Source organism: Serinus canaria, chromosome 13 (assembly GCF_022539315.1).
Source record: "Serinus canaria isolate serCan28SL12 chromosome 13, serCan2020, whole genome shotgun sequence".
Taxonomy (NCBI): Eukaryota; Metazoa; Chordata; class Aves; order Passeriformes; family Fringillidae; genus Serinus; species Serinus canaria.
Window position 1 is genome coordinate 14,976,977 of NC_066327.1, and position 16,886 is coordinate 14,993,862.

The 16,886-nt window shown below is 68.1% G+C and overlaps 2 protein-coding genes across 4 annotated transcripts; one reads left to right on the forward strand and one right to left on the reverse strand.

Annotated features, from left to right (window-relative positions):
• Positions 1-854: 854 nt before the first annotated feature.
• DBN1 (drebrin 1) lies at positions 855-11,484 on the forward strand. 2 transcript variants are annotated; one of them, XM_030229123.2, is made up of 14 exons: positions 855-1,014; positions 5,134-5,189; positions 5,290-5,402; positions 5,585-5,659; positions 5,737-5,883; positions 6,043-6,120; positions 6,205-6,356; positions 6,509-6,572; positions 6,684-6,743; positions 6,912-7,026; positions 9,396-9,527; positions 10,540-11,102; positions 11,181-11,283; positions 11,366-11,484. In XM_030229123.2, the coding sequence occupies exons 1-14, from the start codon at positions 929-931 to the stop codon at positions 11,434-11,436; spliced, it is 1,815 nt and encodes a 604-aa protein (XP_030084983.2). In that variant the 5' UTR covers positions 855-928; the 3' UTR covers positions 11,437-11,484. The 2 variants fall into 2 exon arrangements, with proteins under 2 accessions (XP_030084983.2, XP_050835580.1); XM_050979623.1 differs by lacking the exon at positions 9,396-9,527.
• Positions 11,485-12,208: 724 nt separating this feature from the next.
• PRR7 (proline rich 7, synaptic) lies at positions 12,209-13,521 on the reverse strand. Of its 2 annotated transcripts, none has more exons than XM_050979624.1 (2): positions 12,972-13,521; positions 12,209-12,869 (listed from the first exon to the last, which is right to left on the reverse strand). In XM_050979624.1, the coding sequence occupies exons 1-2, from the start codon at positions 13,273-13,275 to the stop codon at positions 12,454-12,456; spliced, it is 720 nt and encodes a 239-aa protein (XP_050835581.1). In that variant the 5' UTR covers positions 13,276-13,521; the 3' UTR covers positions 12,209-12,453. The 2 variants fall into 2 exon arrangements, with proteins under 2 accessions (XP_050835581.1, XP_050835583.1); XM_050979626.1 differs by having other exon boundaries at positions 12,209-12,842; positions 12,972-13,520.
• Positions 13,522-16,886: the final 3,365 nt, after the last annotated feature.

Consider the following 16,886-nt stretch of genomic DNA (forward strand, 5'->3'; position numbering starts at 1 on the left):
GGGAATCACTGCCAGTCCTGGCAGCGATCATTGGGACCTGGCTGGGAGCCCCTGCAGAGCCCTACGCGGGTCAATGCAAAACCAGCTGGGGGTACACATTGAGGCAAAACCTCCTGGAAAAAGCGCTTGCGGTGTTCTGAAAGGACCGGGGGTTTGTGAGTGGTGGGGACAGAGGAGCAGACGGGCAGCCAAGAGGCCCCCAAAAAGGCTCTGTCCACTGACCCCTTGTACAAGCAGCTAAGGCAGGGCTGGGTGTGTAGGGCAAAGCCTACGGTGCCGTGTCCTTGAAGAGGAAACCTTGGACACGGGGGCTCGGCGTGGGCAGCGGAGGGCGAAGGAAGCCAGGTGTGCCACGTCCCCTGGGTAGAGGACGTGGGGCAGGGGAGAATATGGGAATGGAGAGGACCACCTAGCACGAGAGGTCTCCAGAGTGCAAGTTTCCAGGAGGGGCAGCACAGGATGCGGGGTCCCCAGGGCGGAGGAGAGCTCGGGATGCGAAATCACCCGGCGTGCAGGTTCCCAGGAGGAACTGAGCCGGGGTTCAGCGTCCCTGGGGCGGGGGATGGCCCGGGGCGCGGTGTTGCGGGGGCACAGCAGAGCCCAGGCTGCGGGATCTCGGGGGCGAGCTGCGTGCGGGGGCGGCGCGGGACGGAGGTGATGCTGCCCGCACCCCCGGGTCCCGGCTCGGGGCCGGGCGGCGCGGCAGGCGGGGTGCCCTGGGGGCGCCCCGGGGGCGCGGCGGGGGCGGGGGCCGGGCGGGGGGGCGGAGGGGAGGGGAGGGGGGCCGCCGTTCGCGGCGCTAGGACCGGGCGCGGCGGCGGGCGGAGCCTCCCCGCCGCTCGCCCCTCCGCCCGGCCGCTGCGGCAGTGTCTCGGAGGCGGGCAGGCGGCCGGTCCCTCCGGTCCCCCGGCAGCATCCCGGCCCCGCCATGGCTGGCGTCGGCTTCGCGGCGCACCGCCTGGAGCTGCTCGCCTCCTACCAGGACGTGATCGGCGAGGACAGCCCCACCGACTGGTGAGCGCGCCCGCCGCCGCCGCCGCCCCTTTGTCCCCGCCGCCGCCGCCCTTTGTGCACGGAGCCGCCCGGTAACACCGGCCGCGCCCCGAGCTGCGCCCCCCGCCGTCCCCGGGAGCCCCGGCACACAAAGGCGGGCGGGGCGGCGGGGGGTGTGCCCGGCTCGCCGCCCCCGATGCCCGCACCTGCCCGCCGCACCGGGCCGGGGCGCGGTCCCCGCTTTGTCTGCGCCGGGCCGGCACGTGCGAGCGCCGGGACTCCCCGGCACGGCCCGGTCCGACCCCAGCCGGGCAGCGAGAGCGGGGAGCGGGGGAATTCGCGCACGGCGGGGAGGGCCCCGTGGGGCTCCCCGGTGCTGGGCCCGGCACCGGTTCCTCGCCATTGTCTGGAGCAGGAGCCGCGGGCAGGGGCGCCCGGGGAACGGGGGATGGGATGGGGATCGGGGCCCTGCAGCCCGGCCCCGCTCCCGACCGGTCCTGCTCCCGACCGGCTCCGCCGGTATCCCGGCAGCAGGCAGTCCCGCTGCCTGGCGGAGCGAGGCCTGAAGCCGCGGGGGCACCGAGCATCTTCTGCCGCTCCCGGTCCGCTCAGATTCCCCCAAGCTCCTGGGTTGCCACATCCCTGGGGGGGTCGTAGTGTGTCGGTCCGGGATTGCTCCCCCGGGCTGGGATTGCTGTTGAGCCGGGGAGGGGAGTGGCTCTCTCCGCTGGGACCCCCGGCTTCTCGCTCTGCCCGCGCCCCGGTGCGGGGCACCTGGTATCGAGGCCGGCTGGATCTGGGCCCGCTGCAGGGAGCATCACCCACGGCCAGCCCACCCGCATCTCCCAGCCCAGCCGGGTGCCGGGGGGCTGGCGGGGGCCATCTGCCCCACGATCCCCTCCCTGCCCTCCAGGGTGCCTCTGGCATGCTGGGTGGGAACTGCCGGCGCCCTGGGGCGCATCTCGCTGGGCAGAGCCGGGGCGCTGGACCGTGCTGGGTGCATGCCGTGCATGATGCTTTTGGTGGGGGGCGGACGGAGGGGAGCTACTGCGCTCCCACCATCCAGCCAGGGGCATCCGCCGCCCCTCCGGGATACACCCACCACCCATCCGGGGACTCCCACCTCCCAGCTGGGCTGCACCCACAGCCCAGCCGGTCAGACGTCTATCTCTAACAAAGTCCCTGCTCTCAGGACAGGGCTGTGTGGGCCTGGGCGCGTCCAGGTCCCCGCCAGTCCCCGGGGTCTCCGGAGGGCCCCACAGTCCCGCTGTCAGCCCAGGGGCGCTGTGGGCAAGCGCCGTGTGTGTTGCCGGCCAGGCGGCAGCTGTCAGCCCTGGGTACATCTCGCTTCCCGGCATCCGCTGCAAAGGAGCCATCCCTGCCAAAGCTGCTGAGAGCAGCAGAATCGGTTCCCGGGAAGGCGAGTGCCGGTGGCAGCTCCCCCACACACACCTCCAACGCTGATCCCGGTCGGGCAGCGATCCCCTGCCATCCCCATCCGTGGGGCTGACTTTGCTCCATCATCCCCAGCTGCTCCATCGTCCCCAGCCGCTCCATCCTATTGTCACCGGAGTGCCTGGCACTCAGTGCCTGTGGGAGCAGCATTTTCTCTGCAGGGCCCGCTGCGGGGTGCGGGATGAGGGGTGATGCTGGTGGGGCTGCATCGGGCAAGGTTATGGGGACAGTCCCACGGGGAGGAGGGCCCAGCCCGGCTGAGCCTGGGAGGACACTGTGCCAGAGCCTGGCCCTGGGCCGGTACCGGGGGATGCCACGCTCATGTCCGGACGGGATCCCTCTGTTTAGTCTGGGATTTCCCCTGCTCCAGCCCGGTCCTGGAGGGTCCGAGCATCCCCTCCCCCTGCCCGGCCTCGCGAAGGCTGCTGGGGCCCATTACTCGATCGGAAAGGAATTTGGTGCTGCTTTCTGAGCACGCCGACTCCCTGGAGCTCCCAGCCACATTGGAAACACATGTGCCGGGGCTGGGGCAGGAGGCTGGGGCGATGTGACCCCTCCCTGGCCACAGCATGGGGGGTGGGCTGCTGCGGGAGCCCCGTTCTGGCACCCGGGGGATGCTGCTCTGCCTACTCCGGTGAGCAGCGGGCCGTGTGAGGGCAGTGGGGCCGCGGTCTCTTTGGTTGGGGTGATGGAGGATCCTCAGTGGAGCCCCCCGGATGCAGGGAGCCCCCCCCGGGCTGCACGGGGCATCTCCACCCACGGGTGACCCACATACCTGGAGCCCGGGGTTTGGAAAGGGCTGTATGGGTTGGGTGGAGGGATTAAAGCCCATGGAAGCGAGGTAAGCAGTGCATGATGCTGACAGCACCCGCTGTGACACAGCTGGTCCCCACTGCCAGGGGTTGTGGTGGTGCTGTTGGGCTGTGGGTCCCTAGGGGCACCCCTGGGGGTGCTACTGGCCCCAGCACGGCTTCCCTGTCTCTTGGAATGGAAACCTCCATCCTGGCATGGAGTCAGGCTGTGCTGCCGAGCTGTGTCCACAGCAAGTCCCATCTGCCCTAGGAGCACACCCGGGTGCAGGCAGCGGCCTTGTGCCCAGATACCACCCAGCATGGCAGGGTTCTGGGGAAGAAAAGCAGGCAGTGGGTGCCCCCAGCACCCACAGGGCTCCCCAGGCACTGATGCTGTGGCTCTGCCCTACTTCTTTTCTCCTGTCTGCTGCCAGCTGCATCCCACCCTGCCAGCTTCCAGCTCGCTGCCCTGGGCTCCCCCAAACTGCTGCCATCCTCCCCCATTCCTGGGGGATCAGGGGCTGCATTTGCCACCCTTCCCTGTCACAGCCATCTCAGACAGCACTTTGCAGCTGTTCCAGGCCTGGAAGCTGGCGCCGGCTGGGGCGGCCGATTAGCGGGATCGGGATGTGCGGATTAAAGTCAATCTTGTTGGTGCAATTATCTGCGGCTCCCTGCCAGGGGCTCGGGGGGCGGCGGGTGCTGGAGGCAGAGGGAGGCCCTTTCCCTCTTAGGCACCTGCCTGCCTTCCCCTTGCTTTTTAGCTCCAGCCACGGCCCTGTTTAGGGGATGGCTCTGCCCGTAGGGACCCTCAATTCCCGTTCCCCAGGCTGTGGATTGAAGCTGCAGTCTTGAGTGAGGACGGCTTTGCTTGGCACAGCGGGGATTTTGGGGCTCTGAGAAGCGCCGTGCGGGCAGCACCAGCTGAACGCTGCTGGGCAGAGCTGCCCACCCGCGGCGGAGCGGGGCTGTGGGGGATCCAGCACGGGCGGCCCTGGCTTTCCGGGTGCAGCGCGTGACGGAGGCAGGCAGGTTTGGGTGCCTGCCAGGCCCCGCAGGTCCCCACTGCCTGCCTGCCTCCCCCGCTCCCCTCCACTAATCACCTCGTCATCGGGGCGAGCTGCATCCCAGCTGGGATAGGGGGGTTGCCATGGTGATGGAGGATGCTGGTTGCCTAGCGACATCCATCCCCTCGCCCACCCGCCCTGGACCAATTTGGCATGCGTGGTCCCCCCTCCATCGCTGGCTGTGTGCCTCTGGGGAGGTGCTGGCTGGTGGGGGTCCCCGTGGAGCCCCCAGAGGGGCTGGCCAGGGCACAGTGGGAGCGACAGGGGGTTTCCCATCAGCTGGGAATGGTTTCCAAGGAACAGTCTCCATGACGGCCCCATCGCAATCTGGCGGCTCATTGATTTGCTGCTGCTGGTGCTCCGGCATCCTCCCCCAGCCTGGTGCCTGCTGGGCTTGTGGCTCACGCAGCCTGGCACGTGAGTGGACCCGGGTCCTTACTGGGGCACAAGGTTGTCCCCAAACCTGGTCAGTAGCTGGAAGGGTCGTGAGGGGACAGGGATGGGTGAGCAAGTTGCTGTGAGACTGCGTTGGCTTGCAGCACAGCAGTCAGTGGGTCCCTGTGACTATTCTGTTCTCAAACCTGGGACCCTTCCCCACAGCTGCCACCAAGAGTTGGGGAATAGGCCCTGCCCCACATCCTGTCTGCCTTGCCTGGCAGTCTGGCTCTTGGTGCTGTTCATGGACAAGGGTTGCTGTGGTTGTGTGCTAGTTTCAGGACAAGCAGCCAGACCCCAGCACATACCCTGACTTCAGTGTAAGCAGGATGGGGAGGTTGAGGGTGCCCCACACTCCTCCTGGCTTTGGCTCACCCATGGTGTCTCCCCAGGGCCCTCTACACATACGAGGATGGCTCTGATGACCTGAAGCTGGCAGCATCAGGAGGTAAGGTCCTCTGTCCCCTTCGCCTGCTCGTCTGTGCTGGTGTTTCCCCTGTCACCTGTACCTGGTGCTGGGTGCACGTGGGCTGATGGTGCTGTGCCAGGTGGAGGTTTGCTGGAGCTTTCCGGCCACTTTGAGATTCAGAAGGTGATGTATGGCTTCTGCAGCGTCAAGGACCCCCAGGCCGTGCTCCCCAAATATGTCCTCGTCAACTGGGTGAGTCTGGGGGCCATGCTGAGGGGGGCTGTGCTGTGCCCACAGGGATATGGCTGGGTGTGAGGGAGCTGGCAGTGGCCAGGGGCTGTGGGTGCCCCACAGTCCTGCTGCCCTGCTAAGGTCAGTGGGGTGGGGGTCACCCTGCTGCCCCACTCAGCTCAGTCCCTCCCTGGCTGCCACAGGTGGGTGAGGACGTGCCGGATGCCCGCAAATGCGCCTGTGCCAGCCACGTAGCGAAGATTGCCGAGTTCTTCCAGGTGGGTGACACTGGGGAGAGGCAAGATGTTGCCAGGGTGCTGATCCTGAACCCTGATGGCTGCTTGCACCCCCCCAGGGTGTCGATGTCATTGTCAATGCCAGCAGCGTGGAGGACATTGACCCCGGGGCCATCGGGCAGCGGCTCTCCAACGGGCTGGCTCGTGTCTCCAGCCCAGTGCTGCACCGCCTGCGGCTGCGCGAGGACGAGAACGCCGAGCCCGTGGTAACGTCCCCACAGCAGGGCTGGGGATGCTGGTGGGACTGGGGCGTCCCTCCTGCCCAGGGCTCCTGTGTGCCACAGCCCCTCACCCTGTGTGCCCCTTACTGTTACCCACATCACTGATCCCAGCCCCTCCATCCCTCCACCTCTCCTCCATCCCAGGGCACCACTTACCAGAAAACCGACGCCACCGTGGAGATGAAGCGGCTCAACCGGGAGCAGTTCTGGGAACAGGCAAAGGTGGTTACGGAGCGACACCGCAGGGAGCGGGTGAGCTGCTGGCTGGCTGATGGGCAGCCCCCTCATTGATCCCCCCCATAACAGAAAGAGGAGGAATTGCGTAAAGAGGAAGAGAGGAAAAAGGCCCTGGATGCCCGGCTGCGGTTTGAGCAGGAGCGGATGGAGCAGGAGCGGCTGGAGCAGGAGGAGCGGGAACGGCGCTACCGGGAGCGTGAGGAGCAGATCGAGGAGCACAGGCACGGCTGGGGTCGGGTGGGACGTGGGTATACGGCATGGCTGCCGTGCTGTGAGTGGCGGGGTGGGCACAGGGGTGTCCCTCACAGGGTGGGGTTGGGGCAGGGACTGCCAGGAGCTGATGCCCAGCGCCTCTCCCGTTTCCCCGTTGCAGGAGGAAGCAGCAGAGCTTGGAGGCGGAGGAGGCCCGGCAGCGCCTGAAGGAGCAGTCCATCTTTGTGAGTGCCACGATGGGACTGGGGCCAGGGATGCCGCTAGCATTACCCCCAGGGAAGGGCTTTCCCCACCTGGGTGCCCGGGCTGGGAGGTGATGCTCTGTCTCTTCCCAGGGTGACCAGCAAGAGGAGGATGACAGGCAGCAGTTTAGGAAATCGGAGTCAGAGGTGGAGGTGAGTGTGGTGATAGCCGTGCCCGGTGCTGGTCCTCACTCCCCATCCAGCAGGGGAGTGAGAACCATCCCACAGCCAGATGGGAATGAAGCTGTGGGATGTGTGGAGGGTGGTCCCACAGCCCCACGCCCCCAGGGCCGTGGGCCTCAGCCTCCCCTGTCCCCACAGGAGGCTGCTGCCATCATCGCTCAGCGGCCTGACAACCCCCGGGACTTCTTCAAGCAGCAGGAGCGGGTGGCGTCGGCCAGCAGCGATGCTATCTCACCAGGCAGCCACAGGACAGGTGAGGGGCTGTGGGGGGCTGTGGGCACAGGGGTGGGCACCAGGACACCAGGGCACAGGTGAGTGCACTGCCACAGCTCAAAGGATTGCAGTGGGGTATGGAAAGACCAGGGATGCAATGTGGGGAGGGGGTGTACGCTCTGCCATCACTGGCACTGTATTTCTGGGTGCCAAGGGTATGAGGATGGCAGGGGACGTCCTGCTCTGCTGTGCCACCATCACTGCCACCATCACCGCCACTGCCACTGCACCTCATGTGGCCCCAGCAGCTGGGGCAGCTTGTCAGGGGCTGGATGTCAGGTTGTCTTCAGCAAAACGGGGCTCACCCTGCTCCCTGCTGGGTGTTGTCCACTCACCTGTCATAGCACTGTGCCCACAGCCAAGCTGGAAGCGTGGTTGGTGCGTATGGGTGGGCAACTAGAGGTCCAGGGATGTCTTGGGAATACATCCTATGGTGACAACTAAAAGGGGCAGGAGACAGTGAGGCAGATGAGGGGTACTCAGAGTGCTGCCAGTTGGCAAGGAGACCCCCATGGAGAAGCTGGGCTGCCCCACAGTCTGGGGTCCAATGCTGGGACTCTTTTATGAATCTAGGGAAGGACTGTCTGTCCTGGTGGGTGCCTCCAGCCATGGGGCCGTGTCATGGTGCTGTGCTGGGGGACCGTGCCGTGAGCTGTGCTGGGAGGGAGCCTGTGACGTGTGTTCTTGTGTGGTGTGCCATGGGTTGTGCCATGGGCTGTGTGGGGATGTGCTGTGGGGCTGTGCCGTGGTGCTGTGCCTCGGGGCAATGCTGTGGGGCTGTGCTGTGGGTCGTGCTGTGGGCTGTGTGTTCTAGCCATGCCGTGGGTTGTGCCACGGATTCACGCTGTGGGGCTGTGCTGTGGCTGAGCAGATAGTTGGTCCCACGGCTGTGTCCTGGCCTTTCTCCCCACCTGGCCGGGCAGTGCTGCCTCACGTCCTTCTGTCCTGCTGCCTTTCCATCCTCTTGTCCTGCCATTCTCCCACTATGCTGCCTTCCACCCTGCTGTGCTCCCATCCCGGTGCCCTGGTGCTCCAGCCCCGCCATGACTGCGCTGAGCAGGGACTGACTGACCCATCTCTTTGCTCTCTCTCTCTCTTTCTCCGTCCGTCCGTCTGTCTTTCTCTCACAGGTCGTCTGCACTGTCCTTTCATAAAGACAGCTGACAGTGGGCCACCTTCTTCCTCCTCCTCCTCCTCCTCCCCCCCACGGACCCCCTTCCCCTATATCTCCTGCCACCGCACTCCAAATCTCTCCTCTTTCTTCCCATGTAGGTAGCTGGGAGCTCCCGGGCGCAGCTCTGGGGGTCGAGCCGCGGGCCCCACAGCCCACCCACCCCACGGCACACCGGAGCGGCAGCGGAGGCAGCGCGGGCACCCCCAGGGGGACTGGCACCCCCAGGGGGATGGGCACCCAGGCGGGGACCGTGCCCCTGCTGGGGCTGACCCCATGCTGGTCCCTGTGCCCCTGGGAGGGGGGGACATAGGGCAAGCTGTGCCCATGGGGCAGATGGGGACAAGGTAGAGCTGTGCCTGTGGAGGTGTTGGTCCACAGTGGGATGGGATAGACTGTGCCCATGGGATAGAGAGGGCACAGGGCAGGGTCTGCTCATGGGGCAACAGTGAATAGGACAGCTGTGCCCTGGATCATGCAGGTCTGTGCCTATGGGGCAGGGTCAGGCAGTGTGGAAATTGCTGTGCCAGAATTACTTGATGATGGGGCAGAAGGGAAAGGGACATCTCTGCTGCCCTGCACCATGCAGGTCTGTGCCCGTGGGGCAGCATTAGGCAGTGTGCAAAAGGCTGTGCCCAGGATCATTTGAGGCTGTGCCAATGGGGCAGAAGGGCATGGAAGAGCTGTGCCATGGACAAGGCTGCAAGACTGTCCACAAAACAGCGTGGAATGGAAAAGGCTGTGCTCAGGAATGTGTGGGGCGGTGCCAATGGGGCAGAAGGGGCCAGGTGGTCCCAGGGCTGTGCCCCCACAGGCACAGCTGACAGGGCACAAAGCTGTGCCCACAAAGGCTGTGCCAGGGCACACCTGGGTGACACGTGGACAGAGCCAGTGTGCACCATGGCAGGTGTGGGGCTGCCTGTCCCCATGTCCAGCAGATGTGGGGGCTGAAATTCATGGGGGTGGTGGGGACACCTGTAGGGGACATGGTGGTTGCTACACCCACGGAAGCCTCCACCCCACCACCCAGGAGGGGACGACGTGGTGGCAGGTACACAGTGGTGTGCACTCGGCAGCGCACAGCTGGGTCGGCGTGGGGCAGGAGCAGTGCTGGGGCTCTGGTTCCCCCCCTCAGTGTGGGCAGCCCCCCCAAGCCAGCCCATCTCCCTTGTCTGCAGGCAGCCAGTCGGACGCCTTCCGCAAGGCCTCGGCAGCGGGCTGCAGCCCCTGCGAGCCCAGCCCGGCCACCACGCCGCTGGGCGGCCCGGGCACCCGCGCGCCCGCTGAACAGACGCCGGCAACGCCCAAAGGTGGGCGCAGGGCTGGCGCTGCCTCCCCCTGCCAGGCCTGCCGGGTGCATCCCCACTGCAGCCCCCTGGGCTCTGCTGCAGCCCCGCCAGCCGCGCTTGCATGGCTCGCTGCATCCGTGCTGTCCCACCCGCATCCCTCGGCGTATCCTGCCTGCCCCTGCTGTGTCCCACAGCGCATCCCTGCTGCAGCCCCCTCGGCTCTGTTGCAGCCCCCCCAGCTGCCCTTGCATGGCTCAGTGCATCCATGCTGCCCCGTTTGCATCCCTTGGCACATCCTGCCTGCCTCTGCTGCGTCCCCCAGTGCATCCCCGCCGTACCTGCTGCTCCGTGCCGCCGCATCCCCGCCGTCTCTGCTGCATCCCCCGTGCAGCCCCACCGTCATTGCTCTATCCCTACCGCCTCCAGTGCATTTTCTAACGCTAGTGCATCTCTGCTGCACCCCACACCATGCATCCCCCACCTCCAGTGCATTCCCCCTGCTCTGTACATGCCGTCGCTTCCTGCTGCACCCCCCAGTGCAGCCCTGCTGCCTCTGCTGGGTCCTCCAGTGCGATGCTGCCCAATCTGCACCGTCCTGCCCTTCATCCTTTCCAGGGCTGCTGAATCCCTCTCTATGTCCCCTCTGCCCCACTGCGTCCCCAGGGCACCCCAGCCAGCTCTGCTGCTGTCACCATGTGTCCCTGCTGCGTCCCCATTGTCCCCTTGGCATCCTCTGGTGCATCCCAACTTTCCCTTCTGCATCTTCCCAGGGTACCTCTCCAATTCCCTCCAAGCCCTTTCTGCCTCCCTGCCACTGCCCAGGGGATCACCTTGTCCCTCCCTATGTCCCCTCCTTCTCCAGTGCATGCCACAATCCCCTCCCTGACCAGCCACCCCCCACCCATCCCTGCAGCATTCCCCATACTGTGCTCAGTATGCTCCAAATCCCCCTGAGCTGCATCCCTGTCCCCGGGTGACCTCCAGCCCTGCACAAGGTTTTCTGTCCCCACTGACTCCTGTCCCCTCCTTTCAGAGTCCCCCAGCCCCAGCGCACAGGAGCCCGGGCCAGCCACGCCCGAGCAGCACTGGCCCTTCCCGGGGCCCGAGGACAAGGCCATCGAGCCCCCTGGGGACGAGCCCAGTCCCAGGCCAGTGTGGACAGAGGGGGGTGATGCCCTGGGGGACCTGGTGACCCTGGAGCCCACCGAGCCCTCCCTGCCTCCCGGGGCTGACGAGCCCCAAACTGAGGAAGCCCCCAACCCTGAGAGCCTCATCGACCTGTGGCAGAGTGATGGGGTGACTCCCCCAGCCGCCTGGCCCCTGCCTGCTGCCCCTGTCCCCGAGACACCCCCGGCCATGCTGCCTGAGGAGGGGGCCCTGCTGAGCCTGGATGAGCTGCCTGAGCCCCCTGCCACCTTCTGCGACGCGGAGCAGGAGGATGAGGATGAGGAAGAGGCAGCTGGTGAGGGGGACCCCCAGTCCCAGGATCTGGGCTGCCAGCACACGCCCCAGGAAGACACCCCAGGCCGAGAGACGCCCCCCATCACCAATGGGGAGATGGCCCCCAAGGATGGGACACCGGGTCGTGGGGAGCAGGTGAGCATCACTTGTGGGGAGACGTCAGGGGGTGATGGGGGGCTGGAGGGGTCCTGACAACCTGCCCCCACCCCCCAGGCCAGCGAGGGCTACTTCAGCCAGTCCCAGGAGGAGGAGGTGCCCCCCACTGAGGAGCTGTCGGCCAAAGCCCCCCAGCCCGTCTTCTACAACAAGCCCCCAGGTGAGTGAGGACAGTGAGGAGGGGGCGTCTGGCCCTCTCTGGAGCACCACAAGCCATCCTGAACTCCCTCCCTGTCCTCCAGAGATCGACATCACGTGCTGGGACGCAGACCCTCTGCCCGAGGAAGAGGAGAGCTTTGGGGGGGCCCTGTAAGGCCGGGCCCCGCTGCCGGCACAGGCAGCCCGCCCCGGCCGGCGCGGGGCACGAGGGGGCTGCAGCCGGGGGCCGGGCCCCCCTCACCCCTCGGGGGCCCCGCAGGATGAGGCCTCCAGGTGGCGGCCGCCCCGCTGCAGCCCCGCCCCGGGGCACCTTTTACAGCCCCCCCCGCCTCCCCCCCTCTTTTTTAAGTTGTCGGTAGGAGCCGTGTCAGCCCCCCAGCCCTCCCTTAGCAGCCCCCCCCCCCCGATACCCCAGCCCCCCTTTGGGGGGGACGACACACGCTCGCATCCCCTGCCCGGCTGTGGGACAGGGTCCTCGTTCTCTTCGTGCCCCCCCGGGAGCCCCCCAGTACTTTGCACGAGTTCAAAGAAAAAAAAAAAAAGGAGAAATAATAATAATAATAATAATAAATGAATATGGCAATAAAGTGACCCGACCGAGGCAAGGCTGCAGCCAGCGGCGTCCCCCCTCAAACCCCGGCAGGGAGCTGATGTGGGGGCTTTTACCCCTTCCCCACTCCTTCTTTGCTGGGAGCCCCATCCTCCCCTGCTTGGCCCCTGCTTGGCCCCTCTCCCCCGATTCCCCCCGGAAACTTTTTGGAAAGCACAAGTTCTGTACCGGCGGTGTGCTCATGTCTATTAATAAATAAAGCGTCTCCCACGGGGGCTGCAGCCTGCTGGGGCGGCAGGGAGGGCTGGGACTGGGGGGGCTACGGCTGCCTTGGGGAGGGGGCGGTCCCACCATGCCAGCCCGCCAGGAGGCAAACCCGAGCCACAAACTTTTATTCTCAAACTGTAACAAACAAAAAAATTAAGAAACAGAGCAGAGTCCGGGTCCCCAGCGCCCCCGGCCATGGGGGGGCCGGCGGGGGCCAGACGGGGAACCAGCCCCTTCCGCGCCGGCGGCGATGGCCCGCGCCGGGGCGGGTGTCCCTGGGGTGACACGAGCAACCGAAACCCCCCCCACCCCCCCAGGTGCATGGCAAGGTCCGGGCGTCCCCCGCGGCCGCCGTTAGACAGCGGTAGTCCTGCCGAAGAGGGGCATGGAGACCGGGAGGTGCCAGGGTCCCGTCTCGTAGGTGTCCCTGCTGCTGAGCTCTGAGTCCGTCCAGCTGGGAAACATGCGTGGGGAGCACTCCTGCTGCAGGTAGAGGTCCGGGCAGGCAGGGCCGGGGCTGGCTGAGCGGGGCAGGTGCAGCGCTGAACCGTAGCCGGCGTCCAGGAAAAGGGGTTTGTAGCTGGGAGGCTGCTCCTGCTTCTCCAGCCGCTCATGGCTCAGGAAAGGGGCGTTGATTTTGCGGTAGAGCCCCCGCGTGTCCATCAGCACCTCGCTGTATGGCGGGGGGGGCTCCGCCATCAGCAGCGCCTCCTCATAGCACGGCGGCTTTGACAGGTCTGACTCTGCAAGGCAAAGCCCCCCCCGGACCCCTGCTGCCGTCAGCGCTGCGCCCCGGCTCTCACGTCGTAACCCCCCCAAAACAGGGGGAGGCACGTGCTCCGGGGATGCGAGAGCCCCTCCCTGCTCCTTACCGTGCCGGCAGCTCCAGGGCCGGGGGGGTGGGATGTGGTGGGGGTGATGATGGTGATGGTGGGGCTCGAGGCGGAGGCGGTGGGGAATGGCGATGCCGGGGGGGCTGCCCCCGTAACCCTCGTAGTGCAGCGGCTCCATCTCCAGTGCGCGCAGGCTCTGCTCCCGCAGCCGCTCCTCCTGCTGCCGCTTCACCCGCCGCCGCAGGTAGCTGCAGAAGCAGCACAGCAGCACGATGAGGCCCCAGATGAGCCAGAAGCCCGCGAAGCAGGTGAGGAAGGTGTAGGTGCCCTGGGACATCACCATCTTGGCAGCCGGCCCCGGGGGGAGGCCCCCGCCTCTCCCTGCCCTCGGGATGGGGGACGGGATGCTCAGGGCGGCGGCAGGGTCAGGGAGGACCCGATGCTGTCAGGGCCGCCGAGGGCATCTCCCCGGGCCGTGCCCGGCGCCGTCTCCTCTGGCCCGCGGGCGAGCCTGCCGTCAGGGGTCCGTCCTCGCCATGGAGCTGGGGGGGGCTGGAGCGGGTGGGTCAGGCCTGGGTGCGCCGGGCGGGCGGCGGGGCGGGGGGCCGGCGGGGCGGGCGGCGGGGGGACGGGGCTGCCGGGGTCCCGCTGCCCATCGCTGGGGGGGGACCGCCGGGGTGGGGGCCCTGCAACGAGACAGACGCGAGCGTGAGCGACACGGAAACGTGGACGCCCTGTTCCCATGGTGACTCGCTCCACATGCGCCGCAGCGTCCGCAGCCAGGGGAACCGTGCCTGGCACCCCATGCACCCCCCGCCATCACCCCCATGGATGCAAACCTGCGCAGCCCCCCTAGAATCACCCACGGCACTCCTGGGCAACCTGGGGTGGGAGACGGATGCTATGGTACCACAGCATCATCTGAGGATCATGGGGTGCCCAGTGGGACCCCCTTCTCCTGCCCGCTCGGTGCGCCCTGAATTGCTGCTGAGCCCAGGCAGCTCATCCCTGTGCTGCCACGCAGGGGGGTGACCTGGGGAGCAGGAGGGACAAGCAGAGGTGCCGGGTTCCTGCAGCACGTGGCACTCGCAGGAGCGTGTGCACCGAAGCCACCCCAACACAGCAATGCAGGGCCAGGGGTGGTGGTGATGGGAACCATCACCTCTGCCCTTTAGGCAGGGTGACAGCTTGGTCACATCCAGCCAAGCATCAAATGTCAACGGTGTGTGCCAGGGGCAGGTCTGCTCCTCAGTGAGCGGCGAGCAGCACCCATGGGTGCTCGCAGGCAGGCACGTAAGCACCCGTCAGGATTCTCATTATCGTGGTGTGGGAGAAAACGGGCTCGGGAGCAGGAAGGAGGGTGAGCCTGGAGCAGCGGCAGCCGAGAGCTGGGTGATCACGGTGACACCATCACTCCCTCGGAGTAGGGCGAAGGGGCGCGGGGGGCTCCATCACCTTGCGGCGCAGGGCCACGCTGCCGGCAAGGGACCACGGCAGGGACACCGGGGCTGAGGGTGCCGGCGAGGCCGGAGGGCCGAGCCCGGCGGAAGGAAGAAAGGATGGGGAAGGAAGGAGCCGGGAGCCCTGACCACGCTCGGGCGGGCAGCGGGGGCTGCTCCATCACGCAGACAAACGCGTGGGCTGAGGCAGCGCCGGGATGTGGGTCTTAGGGGAGGGGGTGCCCTGGCTGAGGCCAGCTCGGTTCGGGCAGCGCTCGCCACATCGGCTGCAACAGGCTCCGCGCCGGCAGCTTGGGCATCCCCGGGGAGGAGAGGTACCGTGCGGGAAGGGCGGTGGGTCGAGCCCCGGGATGACGGCCGGGGGAACACCGGGAAGCGGTGCAGGGCGGGCTGGCGGCGCCGCGGACCGGGGGCGTTCGCAGCTGGGGCGTGCGGGGGGAGCGGGGCTGCCGAGGACGTGCGGGCTGGGGGAGGAGCGGGGCCGGGCTGGAGACACTCATGCCGGGCGGAGAGCGGAGCGGCCGCCGAGCCGGGCCCCGCCGGTAGCCCCGGGCCGCCCCGCTGCCCCCGGCCGCGGCCTGGGCCCCGCTGCCCGCGTCGCATCTCTGCCCGCTGCCTCCGCGGAGAGGGTGACACCCCGGCGGGGAACCTCCCCGCTCCCCGTACCGGGCGCGGCACCCCCTCCTCATCTTCCTCCTCCTCCCTCGGGGCTCGCGCCCGCCGGGGCCGGACCGGAGATGCGCGCCCCGGTACGCGCCGCGCGCCCCCGCCGCGGCCCCCGGTGGCGACGGCCCCGCGCGCCCCCGCCCCGGCCCCGCTGCCCCCGCACCGCGCAACAGGCGGAGGCGCAGCGCCCGCTCCCTCCGCGGCTCCCGTTACCGGCGGCGGCGGCGCACGTGGCTCAGGCGGCGGGCGGCGGCTCCATAGGGCGGCGGGGGAGGGGGCCCGGTGCGCGCCCGGTGCGCGGCGCCGCCGCCGCCTCCCGGCGCTGCCTTTGTCTCCGGTGAGCGCTCCCGCGCCGCCGCCGCGCGCCGCCCCGCCCGCCCGGGCTCCCGCCCCGCCGCTCCGCCCCGCCCTCGGCTCGGGGAGGGATCCGCGGGCTCCCCGCACACCCCGCCCCGGGACCCGCCGCCGCTCGGGGGCTACCGGCTGGGCACCGGTACTGCCGAGGGAATCCCCCCCGCTCCGGCCCCTGGGGAACGGCGGCGGGATGCCGGTCGCGAGAGGGCCAGGGCATCCCCAGGGTGGCCGCGGGAGCCCCACGGGGGCCGGGGATTCCCGAGTAGCGGCTCCCGGTCAGGGTGGGGTGAGGGCCCTGCGATGCCCGGTGGGGTGGTGCCACAGGCTCCCACTGTCTGTAGCCCTAAACTCGCCCTGGAGGTATTCTGGGGGTGCTGCCACCCGTTTCCGCAACGCCATCCCCAGCCTCCTCAAGGGGTGACAATGGCGTGCTCCCTGGGGTGACGGCCAGCACAGGGCCATAGGCAAGGGAGGGCAGCACGGCCGCTGGCAAGACCTTAACAGCCCCTGCCACAGCCCACCTGGCCACTGCAGTAAGACACGTGGCTCTGCAGAGCAGGGGTGCCAGCCTGGCCCCCAGAATAGCGAGGGACCGAAATGGCACTAGGTGTCCTGGGGTCACCCCTCTCCCTTGGGTGCCATACCCCCAAGCAGATCCCTCGCCAACCTGGCCTGGGCAATTGTCCCTGAGCTAGGGCTTCCCCAGCCATTGCCGTCGGATGGCTGTCACAGCTCTTCTCTGGTGTAACTGAGGCCAGAGAAGGTCGTGGCCCCCTTGGGACACCCCTTTGGATCCTTCGGACTGCACCGAGCTTGGGGTCGAGTCCCCGCAGTCCCTTCGCTGCGCCCTGGGGCCGTGCCAGGAGCGAGGCAGAGTGGTTTTGGGGCGGAGATGTGCCAGATGCGGGTGGGTGATGGGTGTGGGTGCCCCACGCAGGCCGTGACCCCGTCGCTGTTTCCTCCCCGTGGGCAGGGTGGCAGGCGCCCGCTGCGGCGGCACACACGGCGCATTGTTCTGCCGGGGGCCGGCCGGAAAGACTTCCTCCATGACGGCCAAGGGATGACCTGGGCACTCCGGGCGCTGGCAGCCCACTCCCACTGCAGCTGGGCATAGCGGCTCCGGTGTCCGGCCCAGCTCGACCACCCCGCTCGCAGCAGGGCCGCAGTGGCCACGTGTCCCCCGGCCCCCTCGGCTCTGGCCCCGACTCACCTTGCTGGAACTCGCCTCCTGCGATCCGACCTCACAGCGCGGCCACGGCAGCCGGGCTCTGCCGGCTCGGTGGTTGTGGGGGTGCCCCAATAGCATCCAGGGTGGGCAGGGGGCTGCGGCCATGCGGGGGGGCCGGGGTGGTCCCTTGAGGCATGGGGACCGCAGGAACGGGGGGCACGGTGGGGCCCGCGGGCATCGTCAGGTCAGGGCAAGGGCGGGCGAAGGGAGCCAGGCCTCCGGCCCCGCCAGCGCCGGGGGCCGGGA

Bases quoted from the DNA above. Each gene is read 5' to 3' on its own strand.
- DBN1 (XM_030229123.2), top strand. From the start codon at position 929: ATGGCTGGCGTCGGCTTCGCGGCGCACCGCCTGGAGCTGCTCGCCTCC. The intron at 6,121-6,204 runs GTGGTTACGGAG...CCCCCATAACAG, and splicing joins AGTTCTGGGAACAGGCAAAG to AAAGAGGAGGAATTGCGTAA. The intron at 6,744-6,911 runs GTGAGTGTGGTG...CTGTCCCCACAG, and splicing joins AATCGGAGTCAGAGGTGGAG to GAGGCTGCTGCCATCATCGC.
- PRR7 (XM_050979624.1), bottom strand. From the start codon at position 13,275: ATGGTGATGTCCCAGGGCACCTACACCTTCCTCACCTGCTTCGCGGGC. The intron at 12,870-12,971 runs GTAAGGAGCAGG...TGACGGCAGCAG, and splicing joins GCCCTGGAGCTGCCGGCACG to GGGTCCGGGGGGGGCTTTGC.